This window comes from Psammomys obesus, unplaced genomic scaffold (genome assembly GCF_907164565.1).
Source record: "Psammomys obesus unplaced genomic scaffold, mPsaObe1.curated_primary_1811, whole genome shotgun sequence".
In the NCBI taxonomy this organism is placed as follows: Eukaryota; Metazoa; Chordata; class Mammalia; order Rodentia; family Muridae; genus Psammomys; species Psammomys obesus.
In genome coordinates, this window is record NW_026592439.1 from 393,136 (window position 1) to 414,289 (window position 21,154).

Consider the following 21,154-nt stretch of genomic DNA (forward strand, 5'->3'; position numbering starts at 1 on the left):
TAGTAAAACCTCGTCTCAAAGAACAAAAATAGCTGGGTGGTGGTGGCACATACTTTAAATCTCAGCACTTGGGGGGGGGGCAGAGGCAGGCAGATCTCTGAGTACAAGGTCAGGCTTGTGGACACAGTGAGTTTCAGTACAGCCAGGACTTCACAGAAGTCCTGTCTCAAAAAAACAAACCAAGGAGGAGAAGAGGGAGGGAGGCAAGGAGGGGTTGGGAGGAGAGGAGGGAAGGGGCCACAGCTGGTATACAAAGTGAATAAATTGTAATAAATAATTAATATATTTTTTTAAATGAATAAGGTGTGCCTTCTTAAAAAAAAACAAAAACAAACACAAACAAACAAACAAACAAACAAAAACCTCCAAAAAAAACCAAACCAACCAAGCAACCAATAAACCAAAAACAGAGCTGGAGAGATGGTTCAGCAGTTAAGGGCATAGACTGCTTTTGCAGAGGATGCTAGTTAGGTTTCCAGTACTGTTGTCAGGAAGCTCACACCTGCCTGCAATCCTTTAAACCTGCATTCACTCTTGTTAATATTTACCATATTTATTCTTTCCTCTCTCTCCAATCATCTACGTGCATCCGTTTTTTTAAATCACCTGAAGGTAAGTTAGTCATGGCCCTTTTACCTTAAATAACTATGTATTTTCTAACAATAAGATCATTCTCACATATTACTTCGGAACAACTTCACCTTATTAGTTTTAATACAACTGATACTTTTCGTAGGGTGCATCATTCATACTGGGTTGGCATCGATTGAAATTCCTCTGGCTTTCATCCTTTTGAAGTCCATAATCCCCAGGTGATAAGTCCTCTGTCCCCAGGGGATATCTAGTATTGTAAACAAGAACTCTCTGATCTGTTCAAAAGGCAGCTGTGATGGTTGATCTTTATTGCCACTTCTGCTATTTGCCCCTTGCCTTATGGCACACATTCTAGCCATGATGAAGAACAAGCCTGTAGCTTTCAGCAGGCTGGGTTATACTCTGCTCTATCTTTATGTCATCTGGGGCGTTTTTTTCCTTTTCTGGAGTGTTCTGTCCCGTTTTCTTATCCAGTCATTGTCATCCTCCTCTGAACTACTTCTGCTGCCTTCTCCAGCAGGTGGCCAGTCACTATGTCTGTGGTGGGCCTGTCACCACTCATCCTAGGCTGGTTTCCTCTTTAGAATTCGGTCTCTTGAAAGAATGTGTCGAATTGTCTCTGTAGGCCCAGTTGGTTCATAAAGTAAGGCTCTAAAGTTAGTTGACTGGGAGATTTCAAGTGTTCAGCCTGTACTTGCTGGATCAGATGGTCCTTTTTAAATTTTTTATTGTTGTTAAATTTTTTTTTTTAATTTTATGTTCATTAGTGTGAAAGTGTCCAATCCCTTGGAAATGGAGTTACAGACATCTGTGAGCTGCCATGTGGGTGCTGGGAATTGAACCCAGCTCCTTTGGAAGAGCAGGCAGTGCTCTTAACCACTGAGCCATCTCTCCAGCCCCTGTTGTTAATTTTTTAAATCAAGGTCTCACTCCATAGTCCAAACTGACCTTGACCTCAAATCAGCCCTCTTGCCTTAGCAGGTGTAGTTGTTACAGGCATGATCCGACAAGGCCACGAACTCACGATCCTCCTGTCTGCATGTCAGGGTTCGATGGGAAGGCGTGATCGAAGTGTCGTGAGAGCCACCTCTCCAGCCTGAGGGTTGACTTCTTCTGACCAGGCATCCTATTTTTCCCTATTCAAATGCACACTAGCGAACAACGTTGTTTATCGATTATAAAAAAGAAGCTGCCTTTCTTTCTTAGTGGCTTTGTTTACATTATACATTTGGAAAACAAGGCATCTATGGATTATTGTGGAAGATTTTAGGGCAGGTCATGTTTGTTTAGGTCATCTCCACGTTCCCCTTTGTTTTTGTGTTCTATTTACTCTTTATGTCTCTGGAACCGAGTGAGGGAGTGAGGAAGAAGATCTTTCAGTATCGCCAAGAGGTGGACTGGGACAAGCTACATACTATGCGTGTTACATATAAATATCATAGGCACCCTATCAGTCACCAGGACTCTGGAATACATCAGGCTTCATGTAGAAAGGCAATGTCATGTTGCAACATGACTAATTTCTGTTTTGTTTTGAGACAAGGTCTCATTACGTAGCTTTGTCTGGCCTCATAGAGATCCTCCTGTCTCTGACTCTTGAGTGCTGGGATTAAAGGCTCACTATATCCCTCCCCCACCCCTTTTTTGAGATATGGTATTGCTAAGTAGCACCAGCTCAGTGGTCAAGGGCACTGGCCGCTCTTCCAGACGACCTGGTTCAGCTCCCAGGACACACATGGTAGTTCACAAGTGTCTGTAACTAGTTTCAGGGGATCTGATGTCTTCTTCTGTCTCCTTGAGCATCAGATATACACACATACATACATGTAGGTGCTTTTCTTTTTTAAACTATTTAAAAATTGGGCCTTTTAGCTAGGTAGATTTCCAGACAGCTCTCTAGCTTAACCTGACTAATCCTGGCACTATGTTCTGCCATGTGGCTTCTACTCATGTCCCTCCATTCACCTTGTAATATTAGGATCACAGGACCCTCAAAGACCACCAGGAGATGACTCGATGCAAGAACAAGAGAGCTGTATTACGAGAGCGGTCGAACTTGGGACCCAAGTCTCACTGACACAGCAGTACAGAAGTGGGACCCTGAGCCCTGAGTGAGCAGGGTTTTTAAAGGGAAAGACTGTAAGCAGGGAGTTACCATGACAGCAAGCAGGGGGGTGCATGTTTCCATGAGAGAAAGCAGGGGGGTTCATGCCTTGATGTTATAGAATTGGGTAAAAGCTATAGGGGAGAGGTGACTGTTTACATAATCACAATTGCCAGGGAGATTGTCTCTATCTTTTATTAAATATTTATTCTGTGATATTTCCTGGAGGCCATTGCTTGGAGAGCTAACTTTGTTTTCTGCCAGGTGCACATTCTGTGATATTTCCTGGTACCTGAGTTCAGCTCCCGGTCAAGATGGAGTCACTCAGGCTAAGTTAAACTCTTCAACCTCTGTGTCCTGCTCGTGAATCTCCCACCTTTGCTTTATTCTCTCACAGTCCCTCTCTTTCCCAGAAGTTCTGCCTTCCACTTCCTGCCCCGCTGTTGGCTGCCAGCTATTTATTACAACCAATAAGCAAGTGAGGAAGACAAACATTTACAGAATATAAGGTACAGTGCCACACACCTGTAATCCCAGCAGCTAGGGAAGCAGAGGCAGGTGGATCTTTGTGAGTTGGAGGCCAGCCTGGTCTACAAAACAAGTTCAGGACAGCCAAGGCTACATAGAGAAACTCTGTCTTGGGAAAAAAAAGAAAAGAAAAGAGAAAAAGACCAGTGATGAGACATAGAAATAACAATATCAAGATCCGGATAGTACTTAGCTCTCTGCAGGTTTAGCATTTAACAATTAAACATATAGAGACACACCTTAACACAATGTACCCAAAATTTCCCCTTTTAGTCTAATAAATGGCTTTCTTTCTAACATTAAAAAAATATACACAATAAGAACAATTATGAGAACTATCAGGTAATAGATACTGGGTTTTTGAGACAAGTTTCCTCTTTGAAGACCCGACTTTCCTGGAACTCAGAGATCCACCTGCCCCTGCCTCCTGAGTGCTGGGATTAAAGGTGTGTGCCACCACCACAGGGCTTCAAAATATTTATATGTGTAACAAAACGGCAACAACAAAACACAAAGGCAAATTTTGCTAACCTTTTCTTAAAAATCTACCCGGGTTCTTGTACCTTTTGTTGTGTGTGTATACTGTACTTGTATGCACGATTGTAGGTGTGCACAGGTGGTGTGCACGCAGTGTGTGTGTGTGTGTTTGTGTGTGTGTGTGTGTGTGTGTGTGTGTGTGTGTGTCTAGAGGTCCTCCTGAGTGTCTTGAGCTATTGTTCTCCATATTATATTTTGAGACAGAGTCACTAACTGAACCTAGCAATCACTGGTTGGCTAACTGTCTGTCCAGTCTGTGTTGGGAATTGGCCTGTCTCCACCCTCTCCTCCTCCGGGGCTAGGGTCACAGATGCTTAACCATGCTGGGATGATGATCTCAGCCTGCGTCTTTATACCAGACACTTTTCCCACCAAGCCAGCTTCCATTTGTCGAGTCTTTTAAAACACACGGCATCTGTGCATTAAAACCCCCAATTATAGCTGGGCACGGTGGCGCACACCTATGATCCCAGCACTCGGGAGGCAGAGGCAGGTGGATCTCTGCGAGTTTGAGGCCAGACTGGTCTATAAAGGACAGACAGCTACATAGGGAGACCCTGTCTCAAAAACCAAAACAAAGCAAAACAAAACAAAACAAACAAACAACAACAAACCCAAATCTAAAATTTCAATTTTAAACATAAATTTTGAGTTATACGAAACATGGTGTCTTTTATTGCCTCGAGTGCATCAAACGCGAAGTTTCTGTCTGATGACTCTGTTGCCTAGGTGCCCCGTGAAATTGCCTACTACTGTTTGTTATGTCTCTTATTTCTGAAACATTGAATTTTTTTTCTGCTAACACCCTAGAGCATTAGTGACTAAATGCTTGCCTCAGTTCATCCAGGCTTTTAAACAGAATCATTTCTCATAGTTCTGGAGGCTGAAAAGTCCAAGATCAAAGCACTGGCAGATTTGGATTCCGGTGAATCTTCTTCATCCACAGCTCTTCTCTTACGGCTGCCTCAGCTGGTGGAGAGTGTGGGGTATCGTTTTGGGACCTCTCTCAAAAGGGCACAGATGTGCCACAAATACCTCAGGGAGGGCATTGATGACAGCCCAAAGATGATTCCATCAAGGGCAGTTTAGTGAATAAACGAGTTTATTGGAGTCTTTTGCAGGGGTACAGGTGAGTAGAGATGACTCAAAAAGGCAGCTGTGACTAGGAAGTAGTTTAGCTCACCAGAGAGTTTCCTTTCCCAGAAATTATTTTTTGTTTTGTTTTTAAAGATAGGGTCTCTCTGGATAGCTCTGGCTGTCCTGGAACTCACTATATAGACCAGGCTGTCCTCAAACTCGGAGATTCGCCTGCCTCTGCCTCCTAAGTGCTAGGATTAAAGACATGTGCCACCACCACCTGGCTTTCAGAAATTCTTTACAATTTTTAAAAGCTGGGAGAAAGACTTTATGAATGTGTAACTTTCAGAACCTTTCTGAGCCTTGTAAGTTGTGTTTACTTCCTTGGCCTTCTATCTTTCTTTTACTACCAGAGCCTTTTTTTTATATATATATATATTTATTTTTTATTTTGAGTCAGGGCCTCACTATGTAGCTCTGACTGTTCTGGAACTCACTATGTAGACAAGGCTGGCCTTGAACTCACAGAGATCTGCCTGCCTCTGCTTCCCGAGTGCTGGAATTACAGGGATGCACCACCATGCCTGGTTTTCTACCAGAGTCACTCTCGTCTCTCCAAGAAGGAATGTTCCAATTTAGAGAAAAGAGCTTTGGCTTGTGAGTAGATAAATAAATACACATAAAGAAGTATGTAGACACAACTTAATCCACAGGGTCTACTGAGATGGCTCAATGGTTAAGAGCAGTTCTGCTCTTGCAGGAGACCCAAGTTTGGTTGGGCACCGTGTTGAGCAGCTTACAACTTCTTGTTACTCCAGATCTAGGGGCTCCAATGGCTTCTGCTGGATTCCATGGACACCTGCACATATTCCCACACCCACACACGTACATATATGTAAAAAATCTTGGAGAGACATAAGATGTGGTTGGATTATGCTCTCCAAGAAGATATGCTGTAGTCCTTAATCCCAAGTATGTAATGATGCCATTTTATTTAGAAACAGGTGTTTGGAGATGTAATTATTATTATTTTTTTTTAAATTTAATTTTATTTATATATTTGTTTATTACAATTTATTCACTTTGTATCCCCACTGCAGCCCCCTCCCTCGTATCTTCCCAGTCCCACCCACCCTCCTTCTTCTCCACTTATACCCTTTCCCTAGTCCCCTGATAGGGGAGGACCTCTTCCCCTTCTATCTGACCCTTAAATAATCAGGTCTCATCAAGGCTGGCTGCATCATCTTTCTCTGTGGCCTGGCAAGGCTGCACCCCCCAGGGGGAGGTGATCAAAGAGCAGGCCAATGAGTTCATGACAGAGACAGCCCCTGTACCCCTTACTAGGGAACCCACTTGGAGACTGAGCAGCCAATGGGCTTCCTTTGAATGTGGGGTCTATGTCCTCCATGCATGGTCCTTAGTTGGAGTATCTCTGCAAGACCCCCCGGGCTCAGGTATTTTGGCTCTGTTGTTCTCCTTGTGGAGTTCTTGTCCCCTCCAGGTCTTTCTATCTCCCTCTTCTTCCATGAGGATTCTGGCACTCCGCCCAAAGTTTGGCTATGAGTCTTAGTATCTCCTTCAATACCCTAGTAGGTAGTCTTTCAGAGGTCCTCTGTGGAAGGCTCCTGTCCTGTTCCCTGCCTTCTCCTACTTCTGTTATCTATCCTGTTTGCCCTTATGAATGAGGATTAAGCATCTTTCCTAGAGTCCTCCTTGTTGTTTAGCTTCTTTAGGGCTATAAATTTCAGTATGTTTATCCTATATTATATGGCTAATATCCACTTATGAGTGAATATATACCATGTGTGTCTTTCTGCTTCTGGATTACCTCACTCAAGATGATCTTTTCTAGTTCTCACCATTTGTTTGCAAATTTCACTATTTCCTTGTTTTTAATTGCTAAGTAGTATTCCATTGTGTAAATGTACTACACTTTCTGTACCCATTCCTCTGTTGAGGGACATCTAGGTTGTTTCCAGATTCTGGCTATTACGAATAGAACTGCTGCAAACATGGTTGAGCAAATGTCCTTATTGAATAGTGGGATATCTTTTGGGTATATGCCTAGGAGTGATATAGCTGGATCTTGAGGTAGTACTATTCTTAATTTTCTGAGGAAGCACCAGATTGATTTCCAAAGTGGTTGTACAAGGTTACATTCCCACCAGCAATAGAGGAGGGTTCCCCTTTCTTCACATCCTCTCCAGCATGCATCGCCCTTGAGTTTTTGATGTTAGCCATTCTGATGGGTGTGAGGTGAAATCTCAGGGTCATTTTGACTTGCATTTTTCAAATGACGAAGGATGCTGAACATTTCTTTAAGTGTTTCTCTGCCATTCGGTATTCCTCTGTTGAGAATTCTCTATTTAGCTCTGTACTCCATTTTAAAAAAATATTGATTTACTTTATGTATACAAACACTGTTTTCATGCACAGCAGAAGAAGGAATCAGATTCTACTACAGATAGTTAAAAGCCACAAGGTGGTTGCTGGGAATTGAACTCAGGTCCTCTGGAAGAACAGCCAGTGATCTTAAGTGCTGAGCCATCTCTCCAGCCTTTGTACCCCATTTTTTAATTGATTACTTGGTTTGTTGGTGTTTAACTTCTTCAGTTCTTTATATATTCTGGATATTAGCCCTTTGTCAGATGTAGATTTGGTGAAGATCTTTTCCCAGTCTGTAGGCTGTCGTTTTGTTCTGATGACAGTGTCCTTTGCTTTACAGAAGCTTTTCAATGTTGTGAGGTTACATTTATTAATTGTTGATTTTAGAGCCTGTGCTGTTGGTGTTCTGTTTAGGAAGTTGTCTCCTGCCAACAAGGTCAAGGCTCTTCCCTGCTTTTTCTTCTAATAGATTTAGCATGCTGGTTTTATGTTGAGGTCTTTTATCCACTTGGACTTTAATTTTTGTGCAGGGTGATAAGTATGGGTCTATTTGCATTTTTCTACATGTAGACATTCAGTTAGATCAGCACCATTTGTTGAAGATGCTGTCTTTTTCCATTGTATGTTTTTGGCTTCTTTGTCAAAAATTAAATTTTCATAGGTGTGTAGGTTTATTTCTTGGTTTTTGATTTAATTCCATAGATTCACAGTCTGTTTCTATGTCAGTACCATGCCATTTTTATTACTGTTGGTCTATAGTACAGCTTGAGATCTGGGAAGGAGATACCTCCAGAAGATCTTTTATTGTACAGGATTGTTTTAGCTATTCTGGATTTTTTGTTTTTCCATATGAAATTGAGAATTGTTCTTTCAATGTTTGTGAAAAATTGTGTTGGTATTTTAATGGAAATTGCATTGAATCTGTAGGTTGCTTTTGGTAGGATGGCCATTTTCACTATGCTAATCCTACTGACCCATGAGCATGGGAGATCTTTTCATCTTCTGATATCTTCTTCAGTGTCTTTCTTCAGAGACTTGAAGTTTTTTTTTGTTTTGTTTTGTTTTGTTTTTTTTTTTTTTTTTTTTTGTTTTTGTTTTTTCTTCCATATAGGCCTTTCACTTGCTTGGTTAGAGTTAAAACAAGGTACTTAATGTTATTTGTGGCTATTGTAAAGGGTGTTGTTTCCCTAATTTCTTCCTCAGCCCATTTGTCTTTTGTATACAGGAGGGCTTCAGATTTTTTTTGAATTAATTTTGTATCCAGCCACTTTGCTGAAGGTGTTTATCAGCTCAAGGAGTTCTCTGGTAAATTTTTTTGGGTCACTCCTGTAGACTATCATATCATCTATGAATAGTGACACTTTGACCTATCCTTTCTGATTTGTATCCCTTTGATCTCCTTTAGTTGCCTTATTACTCTACTAGGACTTCAAGTACTATGTTGAAGAGGTATGGAGAGAGTGGGCAGCCTTGCCTTATCCCTGATTTCAGTGGGATTGATTTAAGTTTTGGAGATGTAATTATTTAAAACAAGGTTATGGTAGATTAGGGTGGGCTCTAATTTCAATATGATTGATATTCTTTTAAGAAAAACAGAGGCGACAGAGAGAGACACACAGATGGTCACATGACTGGTCCAGGGAATCAGCCCCATCAGGTTAGACATCAGACTCTCCAGGCTGCTGCTCTTTCTACTTTCCTTAACTAGATCCTACCTACTAAAATTTCTAGAACTGCCCCAAATAGTGTCAATAGCTATGGACCAAGCACTCAACACACGGAGGTGTCCTAGACATTTCATATTCAAATTGTAATACTTTGCTGCTCTATATCAAGGGTCAAAATTCTGGGTTACAACATCCAGTTGGTAAACTTAGGCCATATGCATATATTATGGGCTGGCGAGGGGGTAGGAGGAAGAATTGGTTCCTCCAGCTCTAGAGAATTCTGATCTCTTCTGGCCTCCTTGGGCATCTGCATATGTGAGGTACACATGTACTCACACACAAATAATAAAAATAAATCTTGAAAAAAATCTAAACTTGTTCAATCAATGATCAGAATAAACGCAGGAGGAATACTTTTTTACTGGATGAAAAATCAGCATGGAAGTCAGCTGTATCTAATTTAATACCAGACCCTAAGTTGGAGCTCAAGTTTTCAGGCTTGCAGGAAGTCTTTTCTTCTTCTTCTTCTTCTTCTTCTTCTTCTTCTTCTTCTTCTTCTTCTTCTTCTTCTTCTCCTTCTCCTTCTCCTTTTCTCCTTCTTCTTTCCTTCTTCTTCTTTTCTTCTTCCATTATAGCAACTCTCTGCTGATGTCAGAATTACCAGCCACCACATCTAAGATGCCATGGCTGACCTGACCTGCTTTATGGACTATGCAGGATGAACCTCAAACTACAGTGTGGCACTGAGTGAACACGAACTGTCGTCAGAGACAGTAAGGTGCTAAGTCTTGTGTTACAGGAAGTATACATTTTATTTGAACACTGGTCTTAGACCCAGATGTAGTTTAATTCTCTTCTGTTGGTATCTATAGAGCTGGGTAAATTCACAAAGAAAACATTGTGTGTTAACAAGCACAGGCTCATAAAAGCTTCCTAGGAATTGCCGACGGATGATGTGAACAATGCAATGGCCGTGCTAGTGTTCTCAGATAACCCGGTGCACAAGGCGTGAAGCAACACCTGGGAAGAAGGGATCCACTCCAGGGCTGGGAGGTGAGAGTAGCAGCGATGCTCGGAGGAGAGAGGAAGGAGGCTGGGGCAGGAGAGATGGAGCAGGTGATAGAACACCAGAGGATGTGTGTGTTGGACGGTGATTGGGCACGCCCTCTGGGGACCAGCGCCACTCGAGGAAGAGCTAGTTGAGCTGCTCAGCAAATCTTATTCACTTTTGAGGTGACACTTCCCGTGCTGCTGATCTGTGTCAGGGCACCGCTGAGCTCGGTGTCCTTCTCTGCTAGGAGAGAGACAAACACACACCTTAGTTTTAATTGCTTGTCTCCTCTGCAGTAGGGAAGAAGGTAACAGGTGGAGTGGGGTGGGGTGGGGACAGGGCATTGTTCAGGACCATTCAAAACTGAAGCCTCCTGCTGGGGTTGCTGGGTAGACAGGCAGCAGTGTTCTTCAGCTTTAGCAGCCAGAGGGAGTGAGGGATCCAACTTCCATGTGGCAACAAAGAAACACCGCTAAGCAAGGGCTCCTGAGTGGTGGAAGAACTCGGTGGAAAGCTTAGATAGGTGATGATAGGAGGTGGGGGAGGGCTGCAGTAGCAATGGCCATTGTAGGCTGAGGGGGTGCTATGTTCTTGGACAGGCGCTGCTTATGGAAAAGCTTCTGTAAGGCAAAGGACACCGTCAACAGAATGACACGACACTCTACAGACTGGGAAAAGATCTTCACCAGTCCTACATCGGACAAAGGGCTAGTATTCCAAATATATAATGAGCTCAAGAAATCAAGCACCAATAAACAAAATAACCCAATTAAAAAATGGGTCACAGAACTAAACAGAAAATTCTCATTGGGGACTCTCAAATGGCCGAGAAGCACTTAAAGAAATGCTCACCTTCCTTAGTCATCAGGGAAAGGCAAATCAAAATGACTCTGAGATTTCATCGTAAAGCCCGTCAGAGTGGCTGAGCTCAAAAATCTCAAGTGACAGCATATGCTGGTGCAGGTGTGGAGAAGAGAGATCATGGGAGTGTAAACTTGGACAACCACTTTGGAAATCAATCTGGCACTTTCTCGGAAAACTGTGAATAGCTTTGCCTCAAGACCCAGCTATACCTCTTCTGGGTATATGCCCAAGAGATGCTCCACCATACAACAAGGACACTTGTTCAACTATGTTCATAGTAGCTTTATTCATTAGAGCCAGAAACTGGAACCTAGATGTCCCACAACTGAAGAATGGATAAAGAAACTGTGGCATATTTACACAATGGAATGTTCTCAGATACTAAAAACAAAGAAATCATGGAATTTGTAGGCAAATGGATGGAACTGAAAAGATCATCCTGGGTGAGGTAACCCAAACCCAGAAAGACACACATGGTATATACTCACTTATAATTTGGATTTCAGCCATGTAGGATAAGCATACTATGAGGCACAGGCCCAAAGAGGATAAGTAACATAGAGGATCCAAGGGAGGATGAACAAATCTCACTCAGAAAGGGGATTTAGAATAGACAGAGGCAGTGGCTGAAGAGAAGGAACAAGGTAGGAGAAGGGGCACAGAGAGTTAAGAGGGTGGAGATCAGACCTGGGGAGAGTGAAGATGAGAGGACAGAAGGGCTGTAGAGAAAAGAGAAACTGAGACAAGCTGGAGACCTAAGTCAGGGTAGGCTCCTGGGAGGATATGAGAGGGACTCAAGCAGAGACTCCTAGTAGCAGAGACCATAGAGACTGAAGAGGACACTCTCTAACTAGGCTAAGAGGACACCCTCTGCTAGGACATTCTCCCAGCAGAGCGAGGGGAACACCAACTCACCCACAAAAAACTTCGACCCAAAATTTACTCTGTCTACAAGTTGTGCAGGGATGAAGACAAAGCAGATAGAGCAGAGGTTGAAGGAATGCCCGACCAATGCCTGGCCAAACCAAAGACTCACCCTATTGGAGAGTGCCAACCCCTGACACTATCAATGATACTCTGTTAAGCTTGCAGACAGGAGCCTGACAGAGTTGTCTTCTGAGAGGTGCTACCCGACAGTGCCTCAAAACAGATGCTGAGACTCACTGCCAAACATTGGGGGATGCGTAGGGAGTCTTGTGGGAAAGTGGGAGGAAAGAGAAAAGGACCTGGAGGTGACAGGAATGCCACAAGAAACTCAACAGAACCAACTAATCAGGGCCCACAGGGGCTTGCTGAGCCTGCAGCATTAACCAAGGGCCTTGCAGGAACTGGTCCTAGGCCCCCTACAAAGATGTAGCAGATGGGCAGCTTAGGCCTCCCATGGGTCCTCTAGTAAGGGAAGTGGAGACTGAATCAGACATGGACTCACTAGTTAGCTTTTAGATTATTTTCTCCTGGAGGGGCTGTCTTGCAGGACACAGGGGAAGAAGACATTTAGTTCTGATGCAACTTGATGAGCTGGGATGGACAGGGAAGGAGCTCCTTTTTCTGAGGAAAAGGGGGAGAAGGGGAAGGCAGGGAGGGTGAGACTGGGAGGGGAGAAAGGTTGGGACTACAACAAGATTGGAAAGTGAATAAAAAAATAAAAAAAGGATATATGAAGACATCAAGTCTGCAATGAACATTATTTATTGTCCTTTCCTGGTCATTAACATTCTAGTTAATTTCTAGTACATTAACGTTCTAGTACATTTCTCTGTACACATGAGTCTGCAGATTGGAGAAGTCTGGGTCCCATTCCACAAATTTCTCAACGATAGAAAAGAAGCACCGCTGCTTCAGTTATCTCCCGGCTACAGCTGGCTGCAGTGTGAGTTCCATAGCCACTCCAATCAAATGAAGAGAAGTCACCACACTGCCAAGGGTCCCTTTCTGGGAAGAATCCTCCTCCACCAATGCAATGCTGGAAAACAAGGGGAGGAAGTATCAACGAGAGGTCAGCTGGGTATATAGTTTGGCTATGAGGTTCCTCCCAAAGGGTGTATGTACTGAAGACCTGGCCCCCCATGTCAGTAATAATCACGGCAGGGGAAGGGATTGACTACGAGAACCCCGAGTTTATTAATTAATCAGTTAATCATTGGTGTGTTCACAATTTTAATTGACTGCTGGGAGGTGGTGGGGCTGTGGAAGTTGGGGTCTGCACAGAAGAACTAGATCACCAAAGGAGTGACTGGCATGTTTTTGAAGGATATCTTGCCCTGGTCTGTCTTGGATTCCTTGCCACCATTAATCAAAACATATTGCTCTGATATGTCTTTTCTGCCAGTTTCTGCCCCACTATGGATTTAGATCAATGGAACCAAATGACCAAGTGGGTTAAAATCTTGGAAACCATCAATCTAAAGAAGCCCTTTGTCTTAGTCAGGATTATTCTTGCTGTGATGAAACGCCATGACCAAATCAACTTGTGGATAAAAGCAAATAAATGTTTAAAAGTATCCTGCATCACATGACCGTATACCCCTCCTTGATCCCAAACATATTCGGCATGGAGACATTTTGGATTACTGCTTGATATTCACTCACTCAAGTGAAAGCCGTGAAAGTATTGAAAATGTCCTCTCTTCCCATTCTCTGTAGTCAACGATTAGTAAGTTTAAGATCATTGGAGCTCATTGGCACCCACCTACCCCCAAATTTATCGCACTACTTCAGGCTTTCATTCAGACCATGGAAGCCAGTTTAATACTTGTTTCCTTGTGCTTGTGTCTTTCTTCCAATAGCATCTCTCACTTATAGGCTATCTTTGGGAAAAAACAAAAAAACAAAACAAAACAAAAAAACAAAACTCAGCTCAATCTTTATCTCCCCTTTAAAATACTGACTGAGGTGGTGCTTGTTATTTATATAGTCCAATAACCACTGGCATGATGTAAAAAATTCTCCTGGGATAGTACGTGTTAACATTTCCAAAATGAGCTCTTCCTCTACCCCACATCCATCTTATGTAGCAAAATTAAAAAAAACAGCTTACTAATCCCTTAATGCCACACACTCTCCCCATTTCATCACTTCTCATCACAGGTCCAAGATCCTTCTTGACAGCAAAGCTGCCTCATCCTGACTGGAAGAAGGACAAGCTGATGACTGAGGAATGAATCAACACTGAGGTCTTCAGGAGGACTGGATCCCAAAAGAACATGCTAATATTTTTCTGAGACAGGGTCTTAATATGCAGCTCTGGTTGACTTGGTACTCACTATGTAGACCAGAAATGCTTCGAACTCAGAGATCTGCCTGTCTCCACTGCCTGAGTGCTGGAATTAAAGATGTGCACTGTCATGTTTTGCTAGAACATGCTAACAATAAAAAGGCTCAATCCTCAACCTGCCTTTGGCCACAAACTATTAAAAAACCTGTATGAGTCTAATGATCCCAGGCTCCAGGGGACATCAGGTTGCTACAGTTGAGTCTACTGTACCTAATTTGCAGTAAGTTGATATGCCAACATCCAACAAGAGAAATTCCTTGTGTTGGGAAGGGAGAAAAATGGCCTGGCTGAGGTCTACCAGATGTCCAGTGCTCTCCTAGTAACCCCTCAACACAATGAGTAGCTGTACGAGTCCCAGAAAGGCCTGAAAAGGATGTGTTTGACTCTGAAACTAAACCCTTGGATGGAGAGTGATGATACCAGGTATCTCTTGAAGTTTCAGCCCAGAGACCTCCACAAGACTTCCTAAACACAATCATCCTAACTCTATGCAACAGGTGTCTTATCCTAAAAGCTAAGCATTCAGCAACAGTGCACTAGAAGTTTGTAACAATGACTATGGTCTTCAGCAGGACAGGATATCTGTATCTTGACAGAAGCTCTGATCACTAAGACCAAGCAAGGTACAAGGTACAGTCTCACACAGGTACACATACTAACATGGCAGTATCCCATGCTCGTGTACACAGATGCACACTGGCAAGCTCAGTCTTATTCATGAACCTCTTTGGTCACTCTACAGACTCACATGCTCAGTGTCACATCCGGTGACCCTCACTCCAGCACACAGGGCGTTGCATGCTCCCTCATTATTAAACACTCTGAACTGGACATATCCTGCAGTGAATTGCTCTGGAAACAAGAGGTAGAAAAGAACATTCAAGGAAAATGCCAGAAACAGCTGTGAGCCCAGAGTTTGGTGATGTCAGGCTCAGGAAATACAGTCTCAAATATCAGACACACTGGGAAAGCCTTTCCTATTCCCATCCCCAGACCCTAAGGGCTATTCCTTGCAAAAAGGTCCCCACCTACCAGAGCTTGAATGGAGAAATGTATAATTCAGGAAGGTCTCTCCTGAATGTCTCTAAGGGCTTGTCACAGCAGTCATTAAGTGCATTCATCCTGGTCCTGTTCACATTTATTTTGCTAACTTTTTTAAAGAAAGCCTTACACTCCAAGTGTAAACAAGAACAGCTTTGGATTACACAGCATAAGCCCAGCATTTATATGAGCCACATTTGGATTTATATTAAGCAACACAACAGACATTCCACACAGTAGAAATAAAATTCCATTGTTTTCTGTGTTCTGTTGGCTTGCCCTCATGGACCTGGCCTGGTCCTAAGGAACCTCTGACTGGCACTGAGGTTGCTTAGAGCAGATTCTGGAACCAAGTATCCCTGGGGAACATGCCAACTCTCCTGCTTATGCCCTGTGCTCTAAGGCAAGTTCCTGAGCCTTCAGTGCTCCTGTCTCCTAGTCTGTAGAATGGGTTAGTAATAGTTCAGAGCTCGAGGGTGCTCATGCAAATGAAGTGTAACAAACCACAAATGTTCACAGAAGAGAAGCAAGCAGCAGTGGTGGGTAAGTGACTTATCGTAACTGAATCTACCACATGCCCTGCAGAGGGTTCAGAGAGCTTTACAGACTCACGCCGGCCTAAGGGGGAGTAATAATTTGCTGTCTTTTGAGCATCGCCGAAGTCATAGACCACAGGTATTGCTGGGCCATTGTTAGTCCAGCACTTTCCTCCATATTTCACCGGGTATTTCTACATGGAACAAAGAAGTCACTGGGTAAGGACAAAAGCATTGGCACTCCCACGAACACTGCCATACATGGAGGGACACAGCATTTGCCCAGACATTGAGACCGTTTCCAAACCAGTCAGATAAGAAAGAATCCTTTCTTTTGTTTGTGTCTCTCCAACACCCTTTCCCTCTGTCTACGCTTCTCTTCCCTTTCCTCCCCTCTCTACTTCTCTTCTCTCCTCTACACATACCCACTACCCCTTGCCTCCCTTGGGGCTCCAAATTCCCAAGGGAACCATCATTATAGTTTAGAGTCAGGGAAACATGAAATACAAGCCCGTGGAATGATGGTTACTGCCTGAACCCTAACACCGGCCTCTCTCCACACCCACGAAAGGCAGCCTTAGCCAGTAGACTTGAGTACCTTGTAGAGGCTGAAGAGATTATGGCCCATATTCTTCAGGAAGCCAGTGGCGGTGCGGTACCTCAGCAGGGAGCGTTCTCTCCAGTTTTTCAGGGGGCTATTGTTGGGCACATGCCAGATTCCCAGGTTCTCAGCCTGGATGTCGAAGTAGCCAGGGTTCTGGAAAGCAACCAACACTGAGCCTGATCACAGTGGGAGATTTCACTAAGCAAAAGATCCATATGTCCAGTTCTCAGCAGAGCTCTGGTGGGCTCTGGGCTCCAGGTGGACAGATGGCCAGCCATGCTCAGATATCCCCATTTCTAAGGATGATGGTCCCACTGAAACCAACTACTTACCTATAAGCCTAGATGGGAGAAGGTTGGGATTCAAGATAAAGTTTTGACTTCTTCAGCCCTATGTCAAAGGACAACCTACCACCCCTCTCCCTGGCATGCTTGAGCTACACTCATATCCTCATGTCTTCCCAAGTGGTTTCAGAGTGTACCAACCTTGAAGTCATCACTTGTGGCCCCCTCTGCAGTCCCAAAGGTGTTGTAGTTGTCCCAGTTGCCATCGCCCATTGGGTACTCTCGTCTGTTGCCTTGCTGACTGGACCAGCGATCACCCACCGTGCACTTCCCATACATGTTGTTCTCATGCACACTAGCCACTAGGGTCCAGCCCCCCCCTGCCGTGGTCATGTCACAGAAGGTCTGGTAGATGACACCATTCTTCGTGCGGAGGAAATAGAGGCCATCTGCAGAGAGAGCCATTCTACAGTCGTCCTGTGTGCAGGCTCATTGTCTGTCTCAGCTCCAGAAGCAGAATGGCTTTAGGAACTACAGATATGACGAATACCTCATACCCTGAATGTCCTACCACATGTGTCCCTGGTGATGCTGGGATCTGCCTGAGTTCAGAAGGCCATGCTTTTGTCACTGAGTTACCCAAACTGACAGTGGTGTTTCTCTTAGAGTTAAACAGTACTATCAAAGGACTTAGCAACTCCACTCAGTATTTACGCAAGGACCTGGGAGCAGGGACTCAGATATGAACATTCATGTTCTTTACAGCTCTGGTCACAAGACCTGAAAGGCAGAAACAACCCAAGTACTTCTCCATAGAAAAATGAATAAGCAATGTTCTGTGTTGTATATTATACAGAAAAAAAATACTGTATGCATTCCTATATATCCAACAGATCAAATAGAATGAAGCATGCTGGAGAAATGGCTCAATGGTTAAGAGAAATACTGTTCTAGCAGAGGACTTGAGTTAGGTTCCCAGCATTCACACTTGGCAGTCAGTATACAAGTGCCTGTTACTATGCCCTTTTCAGGACCATGTAGTTACCTGCACACACATGTACACATTCCCACGCACAGAAATGTACATATAAAAATAATAATAATGAAAATAAGTATCTTTCAGAAGATTTAACTATTCTACAACATGTATGAGTCTTAAAGCACACTAATGAAATAAGGCAGATTACTCATAGGAGGTACCATGAATCGACAGGTTCATAGACGTAGGAAACAGAACAGTAGTTTCCAGGGACTACAAAAATTTATTGCTAGGTTCTTACAGAATTTCTATTTAAGTTAATGAAAACTTTCTGGAGAATGGACAGTGGTGATCCACACGATTGTGAAAGTCACTCCTGCCTCTGAAAACCCTTAAAATTGATTATGTGGGAATTTTTTTTTAATCCACTGTGTGCATTTTATTATATTTTCTATAAAAAAAGCTGTTCTAGAGAACAAAATCTTAATTTACTAACTGGGTTCTTTGTTTGCATTTTTGAGACAGCATCTCCCCTGGCTGGCCTGGAGCTTTCAACCTTCTGCCTTAGGCTCCCAAGTGCTACGATTACAGTGTACTCTTTCAATGCTCCCTTGCTCACCTCGTGCCTTTGAGTTCTCCTGCTTGATTTCCTTGCAGCTTCTGAACAGAGAGGAAGGGGAAGGATGGGCCCATGTGTTGGTATCTGTGTTCTCTTTAGATAGAGAAGATGCAGAGTTTCAGTCTATGCAACACCAAACCTCCCCTCGTCATTCATCCTAAACTCATTTTGTGACTCCTCATAGCCTCACTCTGCAAATCAACAATATTTGTAACTAGGGAAAAAGACCAGAGATTTGAAGTCATGGGGAGCATTGTGTCTACCGTCCTGAATAAAGTGAAGCCCAGCTTTGTAGGGAGAAGAGATGCAGATAGCCTAATGAGCCTGAAGTATGGGCCCTGAGGTGGACAGTGCAGAGACTTGACTAACAGACCATAGAATGAAGAGCCTTGCATATTAGCCTCAGCTCTGCAAAGTCCTCTGAGAACCCAGAAGGGTGGGAACAAACAAGAGCTTCAGAGTCAGAGGTAGTGAGGTGTAAGTAGCTCCATGTTGCCAAGTCAAATAGTTTTGGACTGTACTTACTGTGTTCCCTAGTGCCTACAGTCAAGCTGAAGAAGACTATCATGTGAAGATTCATTATGATGGCCTATAGGGACTTACTTTTTTCTTAAAAATATTGAAAAAAAAAAAAGCAGTGAAAAGGAATTACACATTTTAAACTACCATTGAGTTCTTGTTGAGCAGGACAGAAGAAACACCCTCTGGGCACAAACCAGACCATGCACTTGGCACTGGGACCCTAAAGCCAAGGTCCCAAGCTTGAGGAGTGAGTGGGATGGGACACAGTTCTTGCACAAGTTCCCTAGAGCCACACACAGACACAGAATCTGGACCAGGACTTGGCTCAGCAATCTCACTGTTGCAGACCAATTTCTTCAAGAGGCAGAGGACACAGCCTGCATCTTAAAGGCATTGTCTCTGTGGGAATGGACTAGGATGTGTGTGTGTGTTCAGAAATATACATACATATATACATAATACACAATACATAATACATGTATATGTATATATAATATGTATATAATATATATATATATAATTACAGAAAAGAAGACTTTACTTGGTAGAGAGTAGTGGTAGGGGATAATTGGGAAGGATTGGAAAAAGGTAAAGGAATAGGAAAATAATACAATTACACCCAATTAAAATATTTTTAAAAGAGAGCATGATTTCTGGCTCCCAGAGACACAGATCCTGAAAGCAACTCAGTGTAGTGCTGACTACTTTTAAAGCTAGAGGTGACCTGAGGAAGCTGGGTTCCTGTAACATAACTCACCTGCACTGCACCCAGTGGTGGCAACGATGATAAACAGCAGGAAGCCGAGTCGGGTCATGGTCGTCTAGAGAAAAGCAAGAAGAAGGTCACTCTCCATCCTGACCATCCTTTCCCCTTATCTCTGTCCCAGCTCCTATGTAGTCCTGCTGAAAGGCTGCTTCCTTTCCTTTAAATTCCTCACATCTCTGGGACCTATAGCAGACCTGAGCTGGAGTCCATTTTCCTTAGTCTGTCAATGACAGCTACCTTCCCTTTATACCTGACCGGAAACTCAGAGTTGCCAGCAGAGTCAAGATGAGCCACGCTCTCTTTGCAGAGCCTCTAGTGTGCTCATGGAGAGGCTCCTTTTAATCGGAAAAGCCTAGTGGGGAATAGCCCAGACTTCTGCCAGGCTCCCCCTTTCCTGGCAGAATGCCACTGGAGGGTCAAATTTTATTTATTGCAGGATAGTTCTTTGTAATGTGATGACTCATGGGTTTCAAAGGCTCTAAAAGACAAATATTAAGTATCATATCATGGCACTATCACCAGGTTTGAAGATTATTGATCTGTTTGTTTTCCAAAAAGAAAACAGATATGGACATTTGCAACATTTGGCATCCGTTTGGAATTGGATCCATTGTATCTGTCTTGCAAGATAATATTTTAAACCCCAATGTTTATAATTATTCTCATTTCATAGGAATAAGGAAGCCTTTTTAGGGGAGGAGAGCACATGTCATGAGCCCAGGCTGGCCTCAAACTCACTGTTTAGGTGAAGATGTCCTTACACTCCCGATTCTCTTCATTCTACCTCCTAAATGCTGAGATTAGAGGCACCCACCATCAAAACTGATGTTAAGAAAGGAAACTTTAGCAACAAAATGACAAAAGAATCATTTAAGAATAAATATAAACCATTAGCTTGCATACAGTTAGTCCTATACAGCCCTTACTATTTTGTCCTTGATTTTCTCATAGTGAAAGTTTTAATAGACTGCATTTGGGATTAAATCACCAAGACTCCCTCTGATGATGCTCCTTTGAACTTCCTGTCATTTGGCTTTTTCTAGTTCTTAGGTACCACTTTGGGCTGTAATGGAACCAACTGCCTCTTCTTCAGCAATGCAAAGTCCTCAGTGTGGAGCTTTAGTATAATACTGATAACATTGCAATCCTTTGGGAGTCCCCTTTTGGGTAAGCTGATATTTTTATATCTTTTTATGGTCAAAGGACTGACTTCACAGTATAACTCAGATAGATTGACAGAATAAAGTAAAACAGAGACATGTAGTTCAGCTAGTAGAATGTTTGCCTTGTGCATGTGAGCTATAGATTCAAACCCTAGCATCTTGGTGGTGCATGTCTGAAATTCCTGCACTTGGGAAGTTGAGGAAGGAGGATCAGAAGTTCAAGGTTATTCTCTGCTGCATAGCTAGGCTGGAGGACAGCCCGTGGTACATAAGATCCTGTAGTGGGGAGAAACTGTTCACACAGAATGAAAACCAACACACCTTTTACTAAGTTCCAGGCCATCTTTGTCTACGTAGTGAGCTAAAGGCCAGCCTGGGATACATGAAACCCTGCCTGTTTTACTTTATTTCATTGATTCCTAGATGAATTTCTTAAATTTATATTTTGAAATCTTTGATGTTATTATACATCTCATTCTTACTGGTATATAAAGCATAGAACAGCCTACAACTTATTTGACCTAGGAGTCATCTAGGCTATTTGAAGGATGCTGCCTTT

General features: G+C 43.1%; 1 protein-coding gene across 2 annotated transcripts; it reads right to left on the bottom strand.

The window, feature by feature from the left end:
• Window positions 1-12,480: 12,480 nt before the first annotated feature.
• On the bottom strand, window positions 12,481-19,811 carry Itln1 (intelectin 1). Of its 2 annotated transcripts, none has more exons than XM_055613225.1 (8): window positions 19,670-19,811; window positions 19,424-19,487; window positions 18,145-18,237; window positions 16,748-16,995; window positions 16,257-16,415; window positions 15,735-15,852; window positions 14,830-14,933; window positions 12,481-12,770 (listed from the first exon to the last, which is right to left on the bottom strand). In XM_055613225.1, the coding sequence occupies exons 2-8, from the start codon at window positions 19,479-19,481 to the stop codon at window positions 12,618-12,620; spliced, it is 933 nt and encodes a 310-aa protein (XP_055469200.1). In that variant the 5' UTR covers window positions 19,482-19,487; window positions 19,670-19,811; the 3' UTR covers window positions 12,481-12,617. The 2 variants fall into 2 exon arrangements, with proteins under 2 accessions (XP_055469200.1, XP_055469198.1); XM_055613223.1 differs by having other exon boundaries at window positions 19,683-19,810.
• Between the last annotated feature and the right edge of the window lie 1,343 nt (window positions 19,812-21,154).

Coding starts and splice junctions, on each gene's coding strand:
- Itln1 (XM_055613225.1), bottom strand. CDS start 19,481: ATGACCCGACTCGGCTTCCTGCTGTTTATCATCGTTGCCACCACTGGG. Junction 16,996..18,144: donor GGAGAACTCAAAGGCACGAG/GTGAGCAAGGGA, acceptor CTCTCTCTGCAG/ATGGCCTCTATTTCCTCCGC. Junction 15,853..16,256: donor ATCTCTTCAGCCTCTACAAG/GTACTCAAGTCT, acceptor TGTTCCATGTAG/AAATACCCGGTGAAATATGG.